General features: G+C 43.9%; 2 protein-coding genes across 5 annotated transcripts in view; both read right to left on the bottom strand.

Moving 5' to 3' along the window:
* The window catches only part of Vps39 (VPS39 subunit of HOPS complex), a 41,780-nt gene extending 29,583 nt beyond the window's left edge, over positions 1 to 12,197 (bottom strand). The window contains exons 1-4 of the mRNA XM_048459534.3: positions 11,983 to 12,197; positions 6,630 to 6,695; positions 941 to 1,005; positions 199 to 241 (exon numbers count right to left, since the gene is read on the bottom strand). Of these exons, the coding sequence (XP_048315491.1) occupies positions 199 to 241; positions 941 to 1,005; positions 6,630 to 6,695; positions 11,983 to 12,055 (247 nt within the window). The 5' untranslated portion in view covers positions 12,056 to 12,197. The remainder of the gene's footprint in view (positions 1 to 198; positions 242 to 940; positions 1,006 to 6,629; positions 6,696 to 11,982) is intronic.
* A 3,095-nt stretch (positions 12,198 to 15,292) lies between these two features.
* Tmem87a (transmembrane protein 87A) overlaps positions 15,293 to 18,401 on the bottom strand; it is a 53,042-nt gene continuing 49,933 nt past the window's right edge. For all 4 annotated transcript variants that reach the window (XM_048459730.3, XM_048459732.3, XM_048459731.3 and 1 more), the window contains exon 20: positions 15,293 to 16,513. In XM_048459730.3, coding sequence (XP_048315687.1) covers positions 16,472 to 16,513 — 42 coding nt within the window. In that variant the 3' untranslated portion in view covers positions 15,293 to 16,471. The remainder of the gene's footprint in view (positions 16,514 to 18,401) is intronic.

Genomic DNA, 18,401 nt, shown 5'->3' with positions numbered 1-18,401 from the left:
TATATAAATACATGATCCCTGGATGGATTATTACTTGTTGATCATCGAACAGAGAATCTTGAAGAATAGAGTTCAAATTCATGAGAGATGTCACCTTTATTACCCATATGCCCTGCTGTATCTGGTTAAAAGGTACCAGCTCATTGTTAAATACTATCAAATTAACACAGGAAAAACAAACGTAGCCCCTTTTCTTACCTAACAAGCTGACTAGAATCTTAAACTGGGAAACCACATGGATCTGGAAAATAGCAAATCATCACATGCAATTAAACATTTCCGGTAAGGTTTACTGAAAGTTCACTTAACAAGAAGACTAAACCAGACTAAAGGGCCTGTACTGGTTACAGACACCTGACTCATTTTTCTGTGTAACCACGGTCTCTGCTTGTGAAAGGGGATTCAGGTGCATGACCACAGGCTGAGAGGCCCTATATAAAGAGGGTAGAGAGAAGAGGATTCAAATTAAGTAACATCAACAAGTTCTACCTTTGCTAGGGCTTGAGTGTATCCTTCAATAGCTAATGCCTCTGTTGGGGGCCTGGTCCCCACTGTGGTGATATTAAGGAGTAAGGTCTGGTGGGAAGTCTATGGGTCACTTGGGATATATAATTAGAAGAGAGTCAATTAGTGCTCGTGGGATTCTTCAATTAGTTCTCAAGAGAGGTCAGGCTGTTGAACCAGCCTCTTCCTGAATCACTCGGGCTTCCTGTGGGACAGGATGACCTTCCCTTGTGGCGTGTGTCCTGTCACGAGGCTTTCAGCATGACTGAGATGCTGGCAGCACTGTGTTCTTGGACTTCTAGAACTGTGAGCACGATCTTGGCTCTTCCTAGAGTAGCCTGCTTCAGTTATTGCATTACAGTGCTGAAAACCAGACTAACACAGCAGGGCCTCAAGGAGTCAAATAATACTTATACCAACGATCAAGGCCACTTACCTGCTGGATCTTTTTGGAAAAGTTCTTATTGGACTTCTCCAGTGTTACCTCAAACCTGTTACAACCTATGGAGAACAAACAAACCTCTGTAGTTCCAAGCACAGGGATACAAATAAAACAAAACACGGCATCATGTGCGCTCCTAATAAACCTTTGAATTACCTAAAAGACTACAAGTCAGAGGTCTAAAACAGGCGGCTCTTTCCTGAGCACAGGAGGTGGCTCTCAACCCCAGGGCTACTGCAGAGGGTTTCATGCACCTTTACCATCAGCAGGAAAGATCACAAGGTGTTACCAAAGCAGCCAGGTACCCGGAGTCTGAAGATCTGACTCTACAAAATACATTGGCCAAGTGTTTCTCAAAAAGGGTAAAGAGTTGTCGTCATGTAAGAGCCCGAGCCATGAGACTCAGGCCAAAGTCTACTTCCAGCTAGATACTACTACCTTCCGGCAGCTGCCCTGTATCCTGCAGCCTGCGGACAGAGCAAACAGCACCATCTCCAAGCCAGAGCAGGGAAACACATCTACACTTACTGCCACTTTCAGGTGAGGCTACATCTGCTGCCACTGTTGCAAAAAAGGGGAAGAAAGTCAACACCATAAAGACACAGGAGCCCGATCTTGCTGGGGAAGCAAGCACATTCAGTGACAGGAGTTACCAGACCAAAATGGGAGCAATTACATCACCAACAGCTACCATGAGGCAGTGGCTAGATAAAGTGTGAGTTTGGTTTTGATCTACATTTTATATCATCTCACAACTAACCCCAAGGAGCTGGTACTATTACCCCAATGTTTTCCAAGGAAAAGTCTTATTTTGTAGCCTGCGGTGGCCTAGATTTTACTGCATAGGCCAGGCTGGCCTTGAATTTACTGCAATTCTCCTGTCTCAGCCTCCTGAATGCTGGGATTAAGGGCATAAATTGTCACACAGGTTTCCACTTTTTTCTCATTTTCTTTTATTACCGGGGCGGGAGCATCCGTACCAAAGGACAACTCTGTGGGATCAGGTTCTCTCCTTCTACCCTTAACCAGGTTCCAGGCATTGAATCTGGGTCGTCAGCCAAGCCCTTCACCACTGGATCACCTCACTAGACCCTCACTGGTTGGTCTGTTTATTTTGAGACAGGGTCTGGAGCTTTTGTCCTTCTGTTTCCACCTCCAAAGGTGCTGGGATTATAGGTATGTGGCACTATGGCAGGTTCCAAAGTCATACTTGAGGTGTCTGATGGGAACAGTAGCTAGGGGAACAGGCAGTGTTGGGCAAACATCTGTTCTCACAAAGACACAGCTGGAAAATAGCAATATTCTGTTCTTTCAAGCAACTGGATCTTCACTGTTGATAATATACTTGACAAAGGGAGTTTCTTAGATTGAAGACTCACCCTCAGACCTATCAGTGAGCTGTTTATTCTGCTACCTTAGGAGCACACTGCTCTGATTGATGCATTGGACGGCCCTTTGCATGCATGATTTGAAACTTCAACTGAAAGTTTCAAAACTAGCATCTGGAAAAATAGTTTCACAAGTCACAAATTTTCCGAATGATAGCATACTGCATTCTAGAATATTTACCATCACACTCACTGCTGTCACCCCAAACACCAATGGAAAAATCTTTAAGGACAAGCCCTTAGGGTCTCCAGAGCTAGGCCAAGCCCGGTTCCTGTCACAGTGGCTGCTATCCAGAGCCAGGGTGCTCACTGGCCATTCCCGTTGTGTACTGTGGAGCTTGAGGCTACAGACAAAGTACCTCCGGGTCAAGAGAAAGCTGGAAGAGGAGTCCCTGGATGTCTGGACATCTGTGGAGAGGTTCTTATAACTCTTACTATCGTTATTTCAAACGACAGTCGATGCGAAGCTGGTTCGCTCTAAGCAGAGAGGTGGTGGCATCTGAATGCTGAGAGCTGGTGAGCACCATCAAAGCGACGTGGCCTCAGTCTCGAGAGCCTGAAGGTAGAACCCTGAGATCTCCTGGCTACCCTTGACAGCCACCTAGGGACAGGAAGGACTGAAATGTCCCACAGACCCATCTTTTCTGGATGTTCCTGTAGCCGCCTGTGGTCTTGCCTTTGCATGAGGGGGCATATCTGCCTGGAATCCACCTTTGCACCCACCCCCTCCTGCCCCCTCCTACTCTACCCACCTCTTCTGAAATCCCCACATCTCCCATCTGCCCTCGTCTCTCACTTCCCCTTCTCTAGTGGAAGGCGCAAGTGTGCAGGGAAGAGGAAACTCAGCAACACTAGCAATGCTTCCTAGTCGAATAAATGTTGGATAAGTTAAAAAAAATTCTTTAAGGTCTGAGAAGGCAGCAAGCTTATGGGGTAGGCACTGACTGTCCACACTTTCCCTTTCTGTTGTAACTTAACAAATACTGCCACTTGTGTTCCTCTGAAGCCATTTCTTAAAAAAAAAGAAAAAAGAAAAAAGAAAAGGAAAGAAAAAGCAAGCAAGCAAGCAGTTGGGTACAGTGAGTGGTGCATGCCTTTAATCCCAGCACTCAGGAGGCAGAGGCAGGCAGATCTCTGTGAGTTCGAGGCCAGCCTGGTCTATAAAGTGAGTTCACTACAGCCTCTGTAGTGAGACCCTGTCTTGAAAAACAAACAAAGAGCCAAGAACTTTACTCAATATCCCAAGGGGGTCTGAAAAACTAGTCTTTCAGGCAAAACTAATGTACCATGAGAAAAAACAAAAAAAAACAGTTCCTCTCATAACAACATACAAAACACCTTTCCCTGAGACAGCCATGGGTCTGCATACCTAAAACTAACTATGGAGGCCAGGATAGCCTTGAATTTGAAGCAATCCTCCTGCCTCAGCTTTCTACATCATGGGATTACAGGCATGAAGTCACTACACTTGGCCTGAAAAGCTGTTTTTATTTTGTTTGACAAGGTCCCACACTGCAGCCCAGGTGCCTGCAGAGCCAGGGCAATCTTCTTGCCTCGGGCTCCAAAGTGCTACTTTAACAGCTGTGAGCTACCGTGCCTGGCTGATTCTTTGTTTTTGTTTTGTTTTATTGTAGTGTTCTGCATTGACCTTAACCAAAAGGTTGAGAAGCAATTATTTAGTTTTCTGCCCCCCACCAATTAAATCTGAACCCATGGCATACGGCCAAAAAACAACGGTTAAATGTTTTGGATAGTTCAAGGTAAGCTTACTATTTAAATCAATGACTACATTTGTCAAAGAATAAAAACATTCTGGCTTTGAGAACTCCAACTTTAAAGCAAGGATGAGCAAAGAACTACCCACAGGGACCTTCGTGTGCAACATGGTCCTGTTCACTCACGGACACACTACCTATGGTTGCTTTCAGCTTACAAGGGCATTAAACTCAGGACAAATTTTATGATCCTTAAAGCCTAACTTAGACTTTTTTTTTCCTACTTGAAGGTTTAAATTCTTGTTTGTTTGTTTTGTTTTTTGGGGGGGGGTTTCTCCACGTAGCCCTAGCTGTCCTGGAACTCACTTTGTAGACCATCCCACTGGCCTTGAACTCAAGAGTTCTACTTGCCTTTGCCTCACAAGTGCTGGGATTAAAGGTGTGTGCTGCCTCTGCCCAGCCTGAACACCCAGAAGGGGGTGTTGGATTCCCTGGAGAGGCCCAATGTGGGTCCTGGGAACTAAACTTGGGTCCTCAGCAAGAGCAGTATGCACTCTTAACCACTGAGCCATCTCTCTAGCACACAAAATGGACTTTTGCTGGTTTTTTTTTTTAAATTTAGCTTTATTTACACGTACATGTTTGTTTCCATGCATGTATATGCAGGTATCTGAACCGGAGTTATAGGAAGTTTTGAGCCAATAAAGGTATTGGAAACCAAATTCAAGTCCTCAGGGAGAGCAAATGTTTTTAACTGCTCTTCCAACTCCCTGCCTTATTTGGACTTTTTGGAGACGCTTGATGACCCCTGACTTAAAAGAAAGAAAGTAACGTAGAAATGAAATAAACTATTTTAGTCCCAGTTTCTCCTCTTACCTTTCATAGAACCTGATCTTTCTTTATTTTATTTTATTTTATTTTTGAGGTCAACTCACTGTGTAGTCAAGGAAAGTTGGCCATGAACTCATGGATGATTCTCCTGGCTCAGCCTCCCAAGTGCTGCAATTACAGGTGTGAGCCACCACATCTGACCTTTTTAATTTTCTTATTATGAGACAGGGTCTTGTTATACAGCTCAGGCTGACCTTAAACTTGTGGTCCTTTTGCCTCAGTCTCCTGAGTATTATGGGTAAGCACCATGACCAGTGGCCCTTCTTCTTTCTCTGTTGTCACAGATTTTTTTTTTCCCTCCATGATATGAGACCCCTGATTCTAGATTCCAAAAAGAGGCTCCGATTTCTACTCTCATCCTAAATTATTAAGGAAATACATCAGGCTGAAAACTGTAATTTCTGGGGCTACAGAGAGAGCTTATGGTTAAGAGCACTTGCTACTCTTGCAGAGGACTTGAGTTTGGTTCTCAGCATCCATATCCGCCAGCTGACAACCACCTACAACTCCAGCTTTAGGGGACCTGATGCCTTATTCTGTCTTCCCTATTACATATGTATGTTTACAGAGTCACAGATACACACAGAGAGAGACATATACACATGAATAAATATAAGAAAATGAAAAGCAATTTATAAGAAAACTATGTCATTGTTATATTTTCAGGTCCATTAGAGTTGAACAGCGACAACTTGGTCTAACCTCTTCTTGCATGAAGAGCAAGTTTCTATATATAGTAGTTTTAGGGCATAATAGGCTAACATTGGTTTTCTTTTTTCATGTTTGTGTGTGTGCACATCTGTGTCCAGGAACATATGTACATGTGTGCACATGCATGTGGAGGCTAGAGAACAACATCAGATGATGTTCCACCTTGGGTTTTTGAGATGGGGTCTGTCACTGGGACCTGGAACTCACTGATTCTGTTAGTCTGCCAGTCTCCGCTTCCTCAGACTGGGGTTCCAAGCACGCATGGTAAGCCTGGCTCTTTTACGACAGTCCTGGGGATCAGATTCAGACCCTGTTGCTCACAAGGCATGAGCTCTACCCGTCGGGCTCTCTCTCTGGCCTCCCAAACATCCATTTTCCAAAAAAAATAAAACCAGAACAAAGGGGGGTAATTTTTAACAGAACACATTTCAAACACTTTATTATTCTACATCACCACTGACAAAGTCACAGTTAATAAGAGCTGTTTAAGGACCTTCCAAGCCTATTGCTGCTTTACCTGCTTTCAACAACTTTGCCAAAGTTTCAAAAGAGAATGCTGGTATTGAAAGGACTCAGCCAATCATGTGGCCAAAAAGGAAAACTAGGCTCAAACCTAGATTGCCCTCTTCACAGGTGGCCTAGTCTCAGAAGCTGGTGCCATCCACATCAAAGGCCACTGTTCTTTACGTTTTTTTTCCTTCTTTTTGCCTACAACTATATAGCATTTACACAGAAACATTTCTTATTAGGTAGTGAATCTCCTAGATAAGAAGGTAGGTGTTATTCAGCTGCACCCACCAGGGGAGGCTAGGAAATGGTTTGTTAAAGGAAACAGATCCCAGGAGATTCTCAGTGTTTCCCCGTTTCCCCACAGTCCTCCTTCCAATGACCCCTTAACTGGCCTGAGAATCCCTGTTTTCACAGTTGGACACTAGTCGTAAAGCTTTCTTGTGCACCATCTGGGTTCCAGACACTTACCAGCATCCTTCCGAATCCTGTAGAGAAGAAGATGTCCTTGTTTGGTTCCAACAAGAAGCCATTCCTCTAGAAAAGAGCACAGAGAAAGTTCATTGGCTTTTATGAAAACCCTATTTCTTTAACTTGGGTCTGAGGAGGCTGGAGTTGTGGCCTGGTAGTAGAGCCCCAGCCAGTGTGAGACATAAACTCTGCTTTCTGCTTTCAATTCTCAGTGTGTGTGGGGCGGGGGGGCACAGTGGAGGGGGGCGAAAAGGAGGAGGAGGAAAAAGAGGGTTATTGGAAACAATCAAAAATGATTTATTTTGCCAGGCACATGGCTCACACCTATACTCTCGGCACTTAGACTACTAAGGCAGGAGGACTTCAGTGAGTTTAAAGCTAGCTTGGGCTACCAAGTATGATTATTTTTATACCAGAAACATTAGTGGATTAAAAAAATGTCATTGGCTTCATTGTTTAAGATTAAGTTTGGGGGACAGGGAGTGGGGAGGGGCTAACCAAGACTAAGGACGTATGAAAAAGCCTCACGGAAACCCACTACTTTGTAAGCAATTGAAAATACAATTTATTCTCTGAGTTGGAGGCCAGTCTGGTCCACATAGTGAGTTCTAGACCAGTAAGTACTACCTAGTGAGACCTTGTCTCAAATAAACTAATAAATAACAAAAACTACATGTAAATGTATATGTGTGTGTATATGTATTTTAGAAAGAATATATATATATATATATATATATATAGACATATATAATTTTAGAAAGAGAAAGAATTTGAACACAGGTATCTTGTATGGGCGAATAGAGTCTACTGCCGACACTCTTGGTTTTCCACCATGTCTAGAGCACAAGACGCTACTGCTAAAGACACCACACACGCTGGTTGCAGAGCACAGAGAAATCAAGCTGGAGCTGACCTGAGAACTTCCTCACTGCTGGCTGGCTTTCACAGTACTATGAGGTGCTACTGTGAACCCTGAATGCTCTAATACTAACCTACCAAGCAAGACGTGCCCACTGGGCAATAGTGATGTGAAGGTTATGGGGGTAACCAATCAGTTTCTGAATTGATTTGAGGCCTGTTTCACAAGAGATAATCCTAATCAAAAATCCCTGGCTTCCGGGGTCATAAGCCCTACACGATAAACTGCTACCATTATTTGCTACTGTTGTTCAATACACATGGTATCAAACTGCCTTCTAAATATCTATGGTTACGCTTGGAACCATATGCTGCTTGGATGGTGAAGCTTCTGCAGTTGACAGTTAATGAAGAGTCTCATGACTGGTTGGAAAAAGTGACTGGTTGAGTGTCCCTTCCCAGACACCTATAGTAACACCCCCAACCCGGGCAAGGCTCAGGAGACATTTTAGAGGAGGAGGTGACAGGACAGCGAGAGCTGGTGGACTATAATACACTGTCTAGAGACGGCATGGCCACTGTGCTCATCAACTCATGTAATTAGCTGTCGGAGCACAACACAGAGAAACAAAAAGCCTACAGCATGAAGTGGATATCCACATGAAAATCAACACAGCATATCAGAAGATAGACCATGTTCCCCAAACACGTAATACACATGTAAACAAACTAAAGTCAGTCCCAGAAAACCACTAATGTGGTAGGTGTGGCCCATACCTGTAATCCCAGGACTCCAGTGGTAGGAGTGTCCTGAGTTCAAGGTCAAGTCCTGGTCTTAAGAAGGGGAAGTAAGACCTAGTCCTGGGGCAAGAGGTTAGACCTGATAAGGCTGGACCTCTTGCTCAACTCACCTTGATAAAAACTCTGTCCAGCAATGTAACGCAGCCTAACCTCCTGCAGTAAGCAGTTCAGTCCTGGACCACTACCGGCCACAACAGAATACACAGAAATGAGCTCACTGGCATAGAACAGGGGCTCTTACAAGGCAAACTCCTGGTTAGCTGCATCAGAATAAAGCAGACTTACTAGAAATACAAATCCCTAGCTTCACACCTAATGATTCTGATCAGTGATTCCCAAGATGGTACTCTTAAGACTGGCATATTTGTGTGTGTGTGTGTGTGTGTGTGTGTGTGTGTGTGTATTAAAACTAAAAATTGGGGCTGGATATGGTGAGGTATACCTTAAATCTCAGCGTGAAGGAGACAGAGGCAGGGGTGGGCAGATCCCTGAGTTCAAGGCCAGCCTGATCTACACCAGGAGTTATAGGCCAGTCAGAGACATATAGTGACATCTTGTCTCAAACAAATAAACAAATCTGCACCATAAACAGAAACAAACAAATCCAAAACCTATGAAAAGTCTAGTTTCCAGTACTGTCCATTCTATCCACTCCTGTCCTTTCTAAGCTACAAGTATCATTTTGAAATGGATTATTAAAAATGCTGTAGGATCCCAGATGGAAGCAGGCAGCAGGCCATGTGGTGGCAGGCAGTGGGCAGTGGGCTCTGGGAGCAGCCAGTCCCAGGCAGGGACAGCTGCAGGTCCCCGAGCAGTGGCTGGTCGCAGGGAGACACGTGGTGGCAGGCAAGAGACAGAGACATGGAAAGGCATGCCATGCAGAGTGAGGCTGGATATTTATTAAGTGGGTTATGGAAGGGAAGGGGAGAAGAGCAGAGAGAGAGAGAGAGAGAGAGAGAGAGAGAGAGAGAGAGAGAGAGAGAGAGGAGGGGGAGAAGTGGGGAAAGGCAGAAGCTGCCTCTTCGAGAGGGAGATGGAAAAGGAAAGAGCTTAGGCTGGAAGCTGACGATCAGCCGTGAACAGGGGAGGGAGTGGACATGTCTTGTCTCTTAAAGAGACAGAACATATCATTCTACTATCTGTTTGTTCTTATTTCGGGACAAGAAATAGGTTGATCCTGAGCTCCTGGGCTCCCCATGCTCTTGTCTCAACCTCCAGATGTTGATCATGCCAGATGTTGCCAGTCATGGTGAAAACTCTGGAACTTGGTCTAGTAATGTTAATGCCACTTGAGGGGTTTGAGCAAAAGAGAAACGCAAAGGGGTGTAGGTCTTTAAAGGCTTGATCTATCCGGATGCATAGAAAAAGATGAAAACAACAAAGACAAATGCAGGCTGAGGTAAATGAGAATGCTAGCATGGAAATTCAGAAAAGAGACAGAGCCTTCGTCAGGAGCAGCAACAACAGACGTAGGAGAAATGACTAGAGTGGAGATTTATTCTGGACAGTCAAGAGTCTTTGGTAGACTGAGAATGTGAGGCATCAATCGTGATTCCAAGGCCCGTGGCCTCACCTAAAGAGAAAAAGAAATCCCATTTACTACAACATGGGATACATGATAGGAGTATCTGGAGACATTAGAACCTAGAACAGAAGCTGGATTGATGGTTTAGAGGCTAAGAGCATTGGCTGCTCTTCCAGAGGACCTGAGTTTGTTTCCAGAACTCATATGGTGGCTCACAACTATCTGTAGCTTCAGATCCCAAGTTGCAGGGGATCTGCTACCTTTTGACTTCCCCAGGCACACACAGGATGCATAAAAACATGCAGGCAAAACACTCACGCAGATAAAATAAATGCATCTAAATAACACTTTTAAATGTAGAATGGTTAGGGTCATACCATTAGATATTCCAATGCTAAAAAACCAGTTGGACGCTCTAACTGGAATTCAGGGAGAGACCACCAATATTCTCATTTCCTTTGCCCAGAAGAGAGATGAATTGTGACAGTCTTCCAGCTTAAATTCTGTATGGTTCTGCATGATCTGATTACTGGATGATCTTCCCAGGTAAAAGGGGCAAGGACTAGGAGTAGAAATAATCTTAGTACTAACGTAGCGATAATTATTATCTAAAGCCTGAAATGAAATAATTTGTTGCAAGAAATAAGCACACTGCCTGTACTCCCAGGCTGACCTTAGTAACCTAGGAGACACGGCATTTCTGTTTGGTGAGGGGTCAAGGCAGGACAAAAGCTCCTTATCGTGTCAAAACTGTTTTTGAGAACCTGAGCTAAGTGGAATCTTTACTCTGAAAATGTGGAGTTAATGAGTCTCTCTTAGTGGGGCAGGGTCAATGGTTCTGACAAGCTAAGTCAAGCATGTGGCAAGCAGCTGCATTCAACCTTCCTGGGCACGTCTGTCTTCGGCTGAATTGAGCTCCTGCCCTGAATGTTGGAATAGATAGCATGTACCTCTGGTATCGTTTACCTGGTGCCACAATCTGTGCCCATGCTTTTGTTCCTCATTGTGTTCTAGGTACACAGACACTGTTTCTCCTTCATCCTTGCATTCCTGTCCCTGGTGGAGAGGATAGTCCAGGTAGGTATCTAATACGTGTTTGATGAAACAGTAGAGAAATTAATCCCTCCATTTATTAGTTTCTACTTGAGAGCACTTTCCTCCAGGAAATGAGGTTTTCTCGAGATGTTTTGAGGATTCTCTCCCTAATCCAAGGGACTAGGCCAGTTTACCATGGGGTACTATTTAACAGAGGCTAACGGCTGCTCAAAGCAGCAACACAAAATCTGAATCCCTCTGGGGACTCCACAAAGAACCTGCAAGGATGGCTGGATAGCACTATCAGTAGACACACAGGATACTGGTCGCCATCAAGAGTCCCACACGGTCCATCACGGCACCTCTCAGTGTAAGATCTAAGTGAGGTTTCTAAAGTCCACGGTCGTATAGGCCCTTGATTTCTCAGACATGGACATTAACAGAGAAGACTGAAATTATTCCTACTTAGCCTTTGGGGGTTGTAACGGGTAATAATGATTCACAGAAAAGCACTCAAAGTAGCTGAGAGTCAAGATTTACATACTTGCACTCCAAAACACACAAAAGATGCTGACCTTGCTTTCTGCATCAGCCAATCCCAAGGGGAAAAAAAAATCATACAAGGTCATATAGGTTAGGTTTCACGGCAGTCTGTTGCGGTGCTCTTCTATTTTCGAGTCAGGTAACTTGGGCACTTCATGGCATAAGGCAATCAACCACTCAGAGTAAGAGAGTAGGTGAGCTATGTACCGTGAAGAAAAGTAAACTGTGAGTGAACACTAAGGGCTCTGAACAGACGCTGCTAACGTGTTCAGTGCCTAGTAAAGCATCTGTGTCTTTCACCTAGGGAACTGCACGACCATTTATTTGAACAAGTTCAAGCCCCTGGCAGCGTTACAACTTCCCAATGCTTTGCCTTTTCCACTCAGGATTTCTTGGAACAGAAGTGGGCCCCAATCGAGCTTAGCCTCTAAATGCACACTGCACAAATGGACTGTCCTTAGAGATCGCACAAGCCGCCCCGGGTGCACAGTCCTGTCATCTCTGCCCTCTCTGACAGCCTGCGTCGTCCGCCCACCTACTCGGTCAGACGCCTTGCCTCCCACAAGGCAGGCGCGAGGCCCCGCGGCTCACCCCAGGCAGCCAGGCAGTCGATCTGCAGGGGAAGCTTTTCCAGGATCGGCACCGGCTCGAAAGCGTCGTGCATGGCTGCGGAACTTCACCGCCGCCGTCCTGCTCCGGCTGCTGGGCGGGAGCCTGCGACCCGAAGACTGGGAAGACCCGGATCCCACCAGGGACCCCGCTACCGGACCTTCGCCAACACAACCATCCTCGCCGCCGGACTTCCTGCTGGCTTAAGCCCGCCCCTTCCGCCGCAAAAAGCTCCGCCCCTCTTAGTTCCCATTCTGACAGCTGTTGTGGAAAGACCAAAACAGGTTTTAGAATCTTCTTAGGCTGTAATGAAGACCTCATGCTGACGGGGAGAGTGCCAGGAGAGATGGCACAGTCCAGAAATCCTAGTACTCAGGAGGATCAGAAGTTCAGAGCTACTTTCATTTACATAGCAAATCTGAAGACAACCTAGGACCTGTGAGGTCCTGTCTCAAACAAAAACCAGCTCTCCCACCACGGTGGGGAGGGGCGGGGGGGGGCGCGAGGAGTAACTTCTGCCTTGGTGTCAGACTTGGGTTGGAGATCTGCCACTTAGGAAATTCGTAGTTTTTTTTTTTTTTTCTGTTGTTTTGGTTTTTGTTTTCAAAAATGGGCCATTGCAGGCCTTACTTTAAAAAGTGTTTCAGCATAAGGCCTATTACAATTGTGATCATCTATTAAGTCTGACATACTCTAACTAGTCAATAGATTGTTTCAGTATCATCATTACAGTTCAACTAATCCCACTACCTTAGGTTTACATCATTAATGCTGGGCAGTGGTTCTCTCCTAGTCCCTACACTTTTGAAAAATGAAACCCTGTCCCTCACTCCAATTTCTTAAACTTTGGAGGGGAACAGTATGAACTCAAGGGGGGTTCATACACTTGAAAACAAGGTCATTATAGGCTAGTGGTTCTCAGCTCCAGTACAGTTTTTTAGGGGCTGCAAGTTGGACTGTATTATGCACTGGAGGATGTTTGGAAGCATCCCCAGAATCTACCTGCCAGATAGATTCTAGAGCAGCTTGCCCAAAGATCAGACACATGAACAAAAATGTCTTCTGCTCGGTAAACACTTCTGGTGAGCCACTGTTCCTGCCCAGTGTTTTAGACGGCTTCCCACTTTATGAGAAAGGGCCTGTGGGTTCCTTATTGTTTTTGAGACAGGGTCTCACTATGCAATCCACAAGGGCCTTGAACTCAAGAGCTCTGCCTACCTCTGCCTTCTAAGGATTAGGTTTAAAACCATGTGCGGCTACACCCACTCGTTTTACAGTTAGCCAGACCAGTCGGCCAACAAGCTCCCAGGACCCACCTGTCTTCAGCATCAGTGCAAGGCTACCAGCTTTATCACATAGGTACCATGGATCCAAACTCAGATCCTCAAGCTTGTCTGGCAAACATTCTTACCATCTGAGTCACTGCCCAAGCCCCCTGACCCATTGGTTCTTACACGTACTTACAAATTACCTGGAGACAGTAGTAAAATGTAGATTTGATTCAATAGGACCAGAATGGGATCCTCCAGCTGAGAACCTTGAGCCTACTTCCAGGTATGGCTGATGCTACTAATCTGAGACCACATTTCAAGTAGCAAGGGTTCAAACAAGCTCAGTGTTTTGACACTTTGGACACAATGTTGTCATCTACAGAGTTTATACTTGAGAAATACAAACTTAAGTTACAAAGACAAATAAATAAATCCTGTTCTAGTAAGGTTACAATTCTGTGTTGAACTGCATTCAGCTGTCCTTGCCTACAGGCCTATAGGGTAACTTTATTTCATTTGGAGAATTAAAAACCAACTCGATTTAAATTGTATAGAGATGGTCTGTATCCAACTATTGGGTATGGCATAAACAGGCATTTGAGTTTAAAAGGGTGGGTATGATGTGATGTCCAAACAACCAGTCCTGGAGGTTTTACTTTTTATACAGTATCAAGTCCTTCATATGTAAGGAGGATTGCTTGTCCTACCCTTATCAAACACTGATCAGACAATCAAATGAATGCACTGTCTGGCAGTTAGAAACACAATTTCTAACTAAGTCTTTCCTTGAAATTTAGAATGCCGATTACTATGTAAGGAAAGATCTAATATTTTAAGTTCCAGATACAAGACCCACCAATATTGAACTCTAAAAGAGGAACAGACCAAATTACCCTCCTGGTCTGTCCTTAAAAATCACACTGTATATTCAACCCCAATAACATAATATCAGGCCCAAGGCTATAAACTATTTTGTTTTTTTTTTCTTAACACAGCAGTTTTTTCCCCAAGTCTCAAGTAAGCATCCAAGCAATCTAAAAAATATGTGACCAACTACCCTGCTATGTTGTAATGATTATTCCATCGGCTAAGCTTTGCCTGCAACAGCAACACAGCTACCACAGCTACTGATAACGGGTTAGTTTCAGAATATACTTACTTCCTCATCTGATTTGTTCTTTAAAGGTACCGCCTAAGGTAGGTTTCAAATAAGCCACCATAGCAAAAAGCTGTAGAGAAATGTTCCCTAAATGCTATCACATTTTACCACAGTGTGCCAGTTAGTTTTCTGTCAACCTGACACAAGCTAGGGTTACCTGGGAAGAGGGAACTTCAGTTAAAAGAAATGTCTTCATCAGATTAGCCCATATCCAAGTCTCTGAGGCATTTTTTTTCCTTTTAAATAAATCTGTATTTACTATAAATAAATCCCTTAAAATTAATTGGGCGCAGGTATTTGTCTAGGAGGTGGCCTGAGACTGATCAGAGAGCCTAGATTCTTGGTGATGTCCTATTCCTAGAATAAGAAGTCACACTTTCCCCAGGGGAAATAGCAGATGCTTGCAGTAAAGTGACCTGACCCCTGGAGGCCCACCCCAATACTCTTTAGCCTGTGCATGGGGTTGTCAGTCCTCATGATTGCCAGTTCTGAGAAGATCTGGATTAATGATTGACGTGGAAAAGCCCAGCCTACTGTGGGCCGTACCACTCCTGGCGCCAGGGCAGGCTGTATAAAAAAGAAAGTTGACAGGAAGTTTCTCCAGGGCCTCTGCTTCAGTTCCTGCCTTTGCTTTTCTCAATGATGAATTATGATAGGACCCGAAATAAACCCTTTCCTCCCCAAGGTGCTTTGATCATGGTGTTTATCACAGCAATGAAAGCAAACCAGAACATATAGGGTGAGTTATTTTAAACTGTAGTCATCGGTTTTAACAGAAAGAAAGCTACAGAGAGAAAGTCTCTACTAGCGTCTGAAAGAAGGGTATGCAGAGAAAATTTGAAATAAATGAGAAAACCATTAATTTTGTTAAATTTTTTATATTAAAAAGTGGCATGAACTTTCCATGTAGAACAAAAATCTGGGGAAGGCAAAATTGGACAAAACTGTTAAAACAGAAACACAGCGCTTCAAGTGAATCCCATCACCTGGTGATGCTCCTTATAAGCAGTCTCTAAACCAACACCAGATACTAGAACAGTCCATCTTAAAAAAAAAAAAAAAAAGAGAGAGAGAGAGAGCAGCAGTCAGGGCCTCCACACCACTTCATGCAGAGTAACTGCTTGAAAAGCAATGGGACCTGTTCCCTTTCTATAGGTTCCCCCTTCTGAAGCATGACAGTCCCTGTAGCCGGGTGAATAACCACAGCACTTAAACAGAGTGCCTCTTGGAATCTAGTGCAATCCCAAAGGATGGCATGAAGGCAAACCAAGCATTGCTGGTGACTCTGGAATGCTGCCCTCGGAGGCTGAATGAACGGTAGTTGAAGTTTTTGGAGTGTGCACCACATTGCCAGCAATGGGATGTGTCAGAATATCAGATGTCACAAGAGTTAAGCTAATATTTCTCTTTAAAGCACATCTGAAATAGAAAAATCTTTAATATACACCATTTGTAAACAAAATTGCACTTGATTTTGAAACACATATAACCTTCTCTCTCTTTTTCCCTCTCCTTTTGGTCACTGATAGATCTATGGTTCCTTAACTCAGAAGGGACTATTTCCCTTATGCAAGACGTAAGCTTGACCTACCAGGAAACTGAAAGATAAATGACAACTTCTCCCATCACTGATACAACTTCCTAAATAAATGAAATCACAGGCAGTTGCTCCTAGAGATGACAAATTATGGTGCAGAAGACACAGTCCTTTCAGAAACACTAAACTTCGCACTCTTACAGATTTAATAACTGAACAGAAAGTCCAGGGACAACTTGTAGGTTGCAAAAACAGCCATGATGGGTTTTGGGAGCAAAGGGTGTCAATGATGTAAAGCAGTTTGTAGAGTTTTCTCATCCTATGAATGTGTTTCACTAAGCTGGTCTTCTTGGCTGATACCTCTCTCCAGCTCCCATGCACAAAGACCAAGGAACAGAGCAAGATGTCATTGCCTCCTTTAATCCCACAGGGCGTGCAGAAGACTGACGCATAAGCTGGCCTCTTCCCTGATACGAGCCATCTTCAACGGCGGCTTCCCACTGCTCACTCCATCTTCGACCTCTCAAAGTGTGTGATCATTCGCTCCTAAGAGGAAAAAGATTTATTCTAAGTACATAATTTAAAATGGTCTAAATTCCAAATAATTTTTATAAAAATGGCTCAAACACATTTTTCCACAAATACTTTTCTAGTTATTTACAGCAGTGAATCTATGACGATACTGAAACATTACAGGCCCCATCCAAGGTTAAATAATTCAACTACAACTCAAAAGGAAATTTAGCACCCTTACAGTTTTTTGGTGTACAACACTGTATTGTTAAATGTAAGCACAGTGTTCTACAGTAGATCTGTAGAAATCTTATTTTAACTAAACTCTGATGCGTGTTTGTCGTCCTTGTACCTTCTTCTGGCTTTGGGCACCAGACTCGCTCATGACGTATATATACACACACAGGCAAACACTTATTTACACAGAATAATACATAAGCAGATAGGTGTAATAGGTGTGTTACAGGACATCTGTAACACCAACACTAGGAGACAGAGATGCTCAGATCCACGGTCACGCTGCCCAGCCAGTCTGAAATATCAAGCTGCAGGTTCAATGAGAGACCTTGTCTCAAAAAATAAGGAGGGCACACACAGAGGAAGACAATGACATAGACCTCTGGCCTACACACACACACACACACACACACACACGTATTGTATGCTTAAAAACTGCAAAGTTGTGGCATACACCTTTAATCCCAGCAATTGGAACTCTGAACTCAAAGTCAGGTTGCTTGTGAGTTCCCAGACAGCCAGAGCTCCACAGAGAAACCCTGCTTGAAAATGAAAGCAAAGATTTTGAGAATGCTAAAATTTGTGTTTTCTTACTACTTACGTGCATGGGAGCCAATATGCTTACTTGCAAAGTCTTACAGTTTTTCCACAAAGGCAAATATTAAGGGTAAGATCAATTCCCAAAAGCACCGTAGTAACCCTGTATTCCCATGTATGCCATAGACAGTTTCATACAGTGTGTCCTATTCAGCTGGAACACAGCAGGGCTAGAGAGCTAAGGCCAAGGAGGCCACTGATGACAAACAAAGTAGAAAAATGTTTTTAACAAAAATCTCAATCATTTGACTTTACCAATAAAGATTCAGGAGCCAGATGCTGGGGGTGTAAACCAGTTAACTCAGAAAGGCAGAAAAAGCACCCACCTGACCTTCCTTCTCTGACATCCCAGAAGCCTTCCGACTTCTCCTACGATGTCTCAAACATTCCTCTCAAACTGAATGCCCTTACTCCCCTCTACTTCCCGTGTCTCTCTATCCATCCTTCTGACTCCCTCTATGGTTTTTTTCCTCATAATCCTATATTCATTTCCTGTCACCTGCTGCTTGCTCTGCCTCTGATCTAAGATTGACTTGATTTAACCCTGTCTACAGTATTCGAGCAGAAAGCTCTAGGATTGAAGGTGTGTGCTAGGGCTAAGCTGCACCACAACCAGAAACAGGTTTTTCCAGGAAATAACGCAATCTCGGGGTTCACAGTGTGATATAATATTCTGTAACAGAGGAAGACCCTGAGAGAGATCCAGGAATCTAAAGAAAATAACCCAGAAACCAAAGTGTCGTGTGGAATAATTTAGATCAGAAATGTGGAGCTTTTGTTGCTTCAATTTATCGAGCAGTTTAAGGATTTGACATTTTAATAGTGTCATATAGAAGGCCAGTAAAAAATAAAAAAATTATTTTAGTAGATACTTCAACACAATGAGTCAAAATCAGGCAAAATGTAACAATGATTTTGTAACCATGATTAGACTACCACCCTAACACTCAAAAGATGTATACAGTTAGGCGGTGGTGATGTACACCTTTAATCCCAGCACTCAGGGGGCAGAGGAAGGCAGATCTCTGTGAGTTCAAGACCAGCCTGGTTTATAGAGTGTGTTCCAGGATAGTCAGAGCTATCACAG

This window comes from Myodes glareolus, chromosome 10 (genome assembly GCF_982192425.1).
Source record: "Myodes glareolus chromosome 10, mMyoGla1.1, whole genome shotgun sequence".
NCBI classification, from domain to species: domain Eukaryota; kingdom Metazoa; phylum Chordata; class Mammalia; order Rodentia; family Cricetidae; genus Myodes; species Myodes glareolus.
Note: the sequence above shows the minus strand (reverse complement) of the source record. Positions and strands in the feature narration are given on the sequence as shown.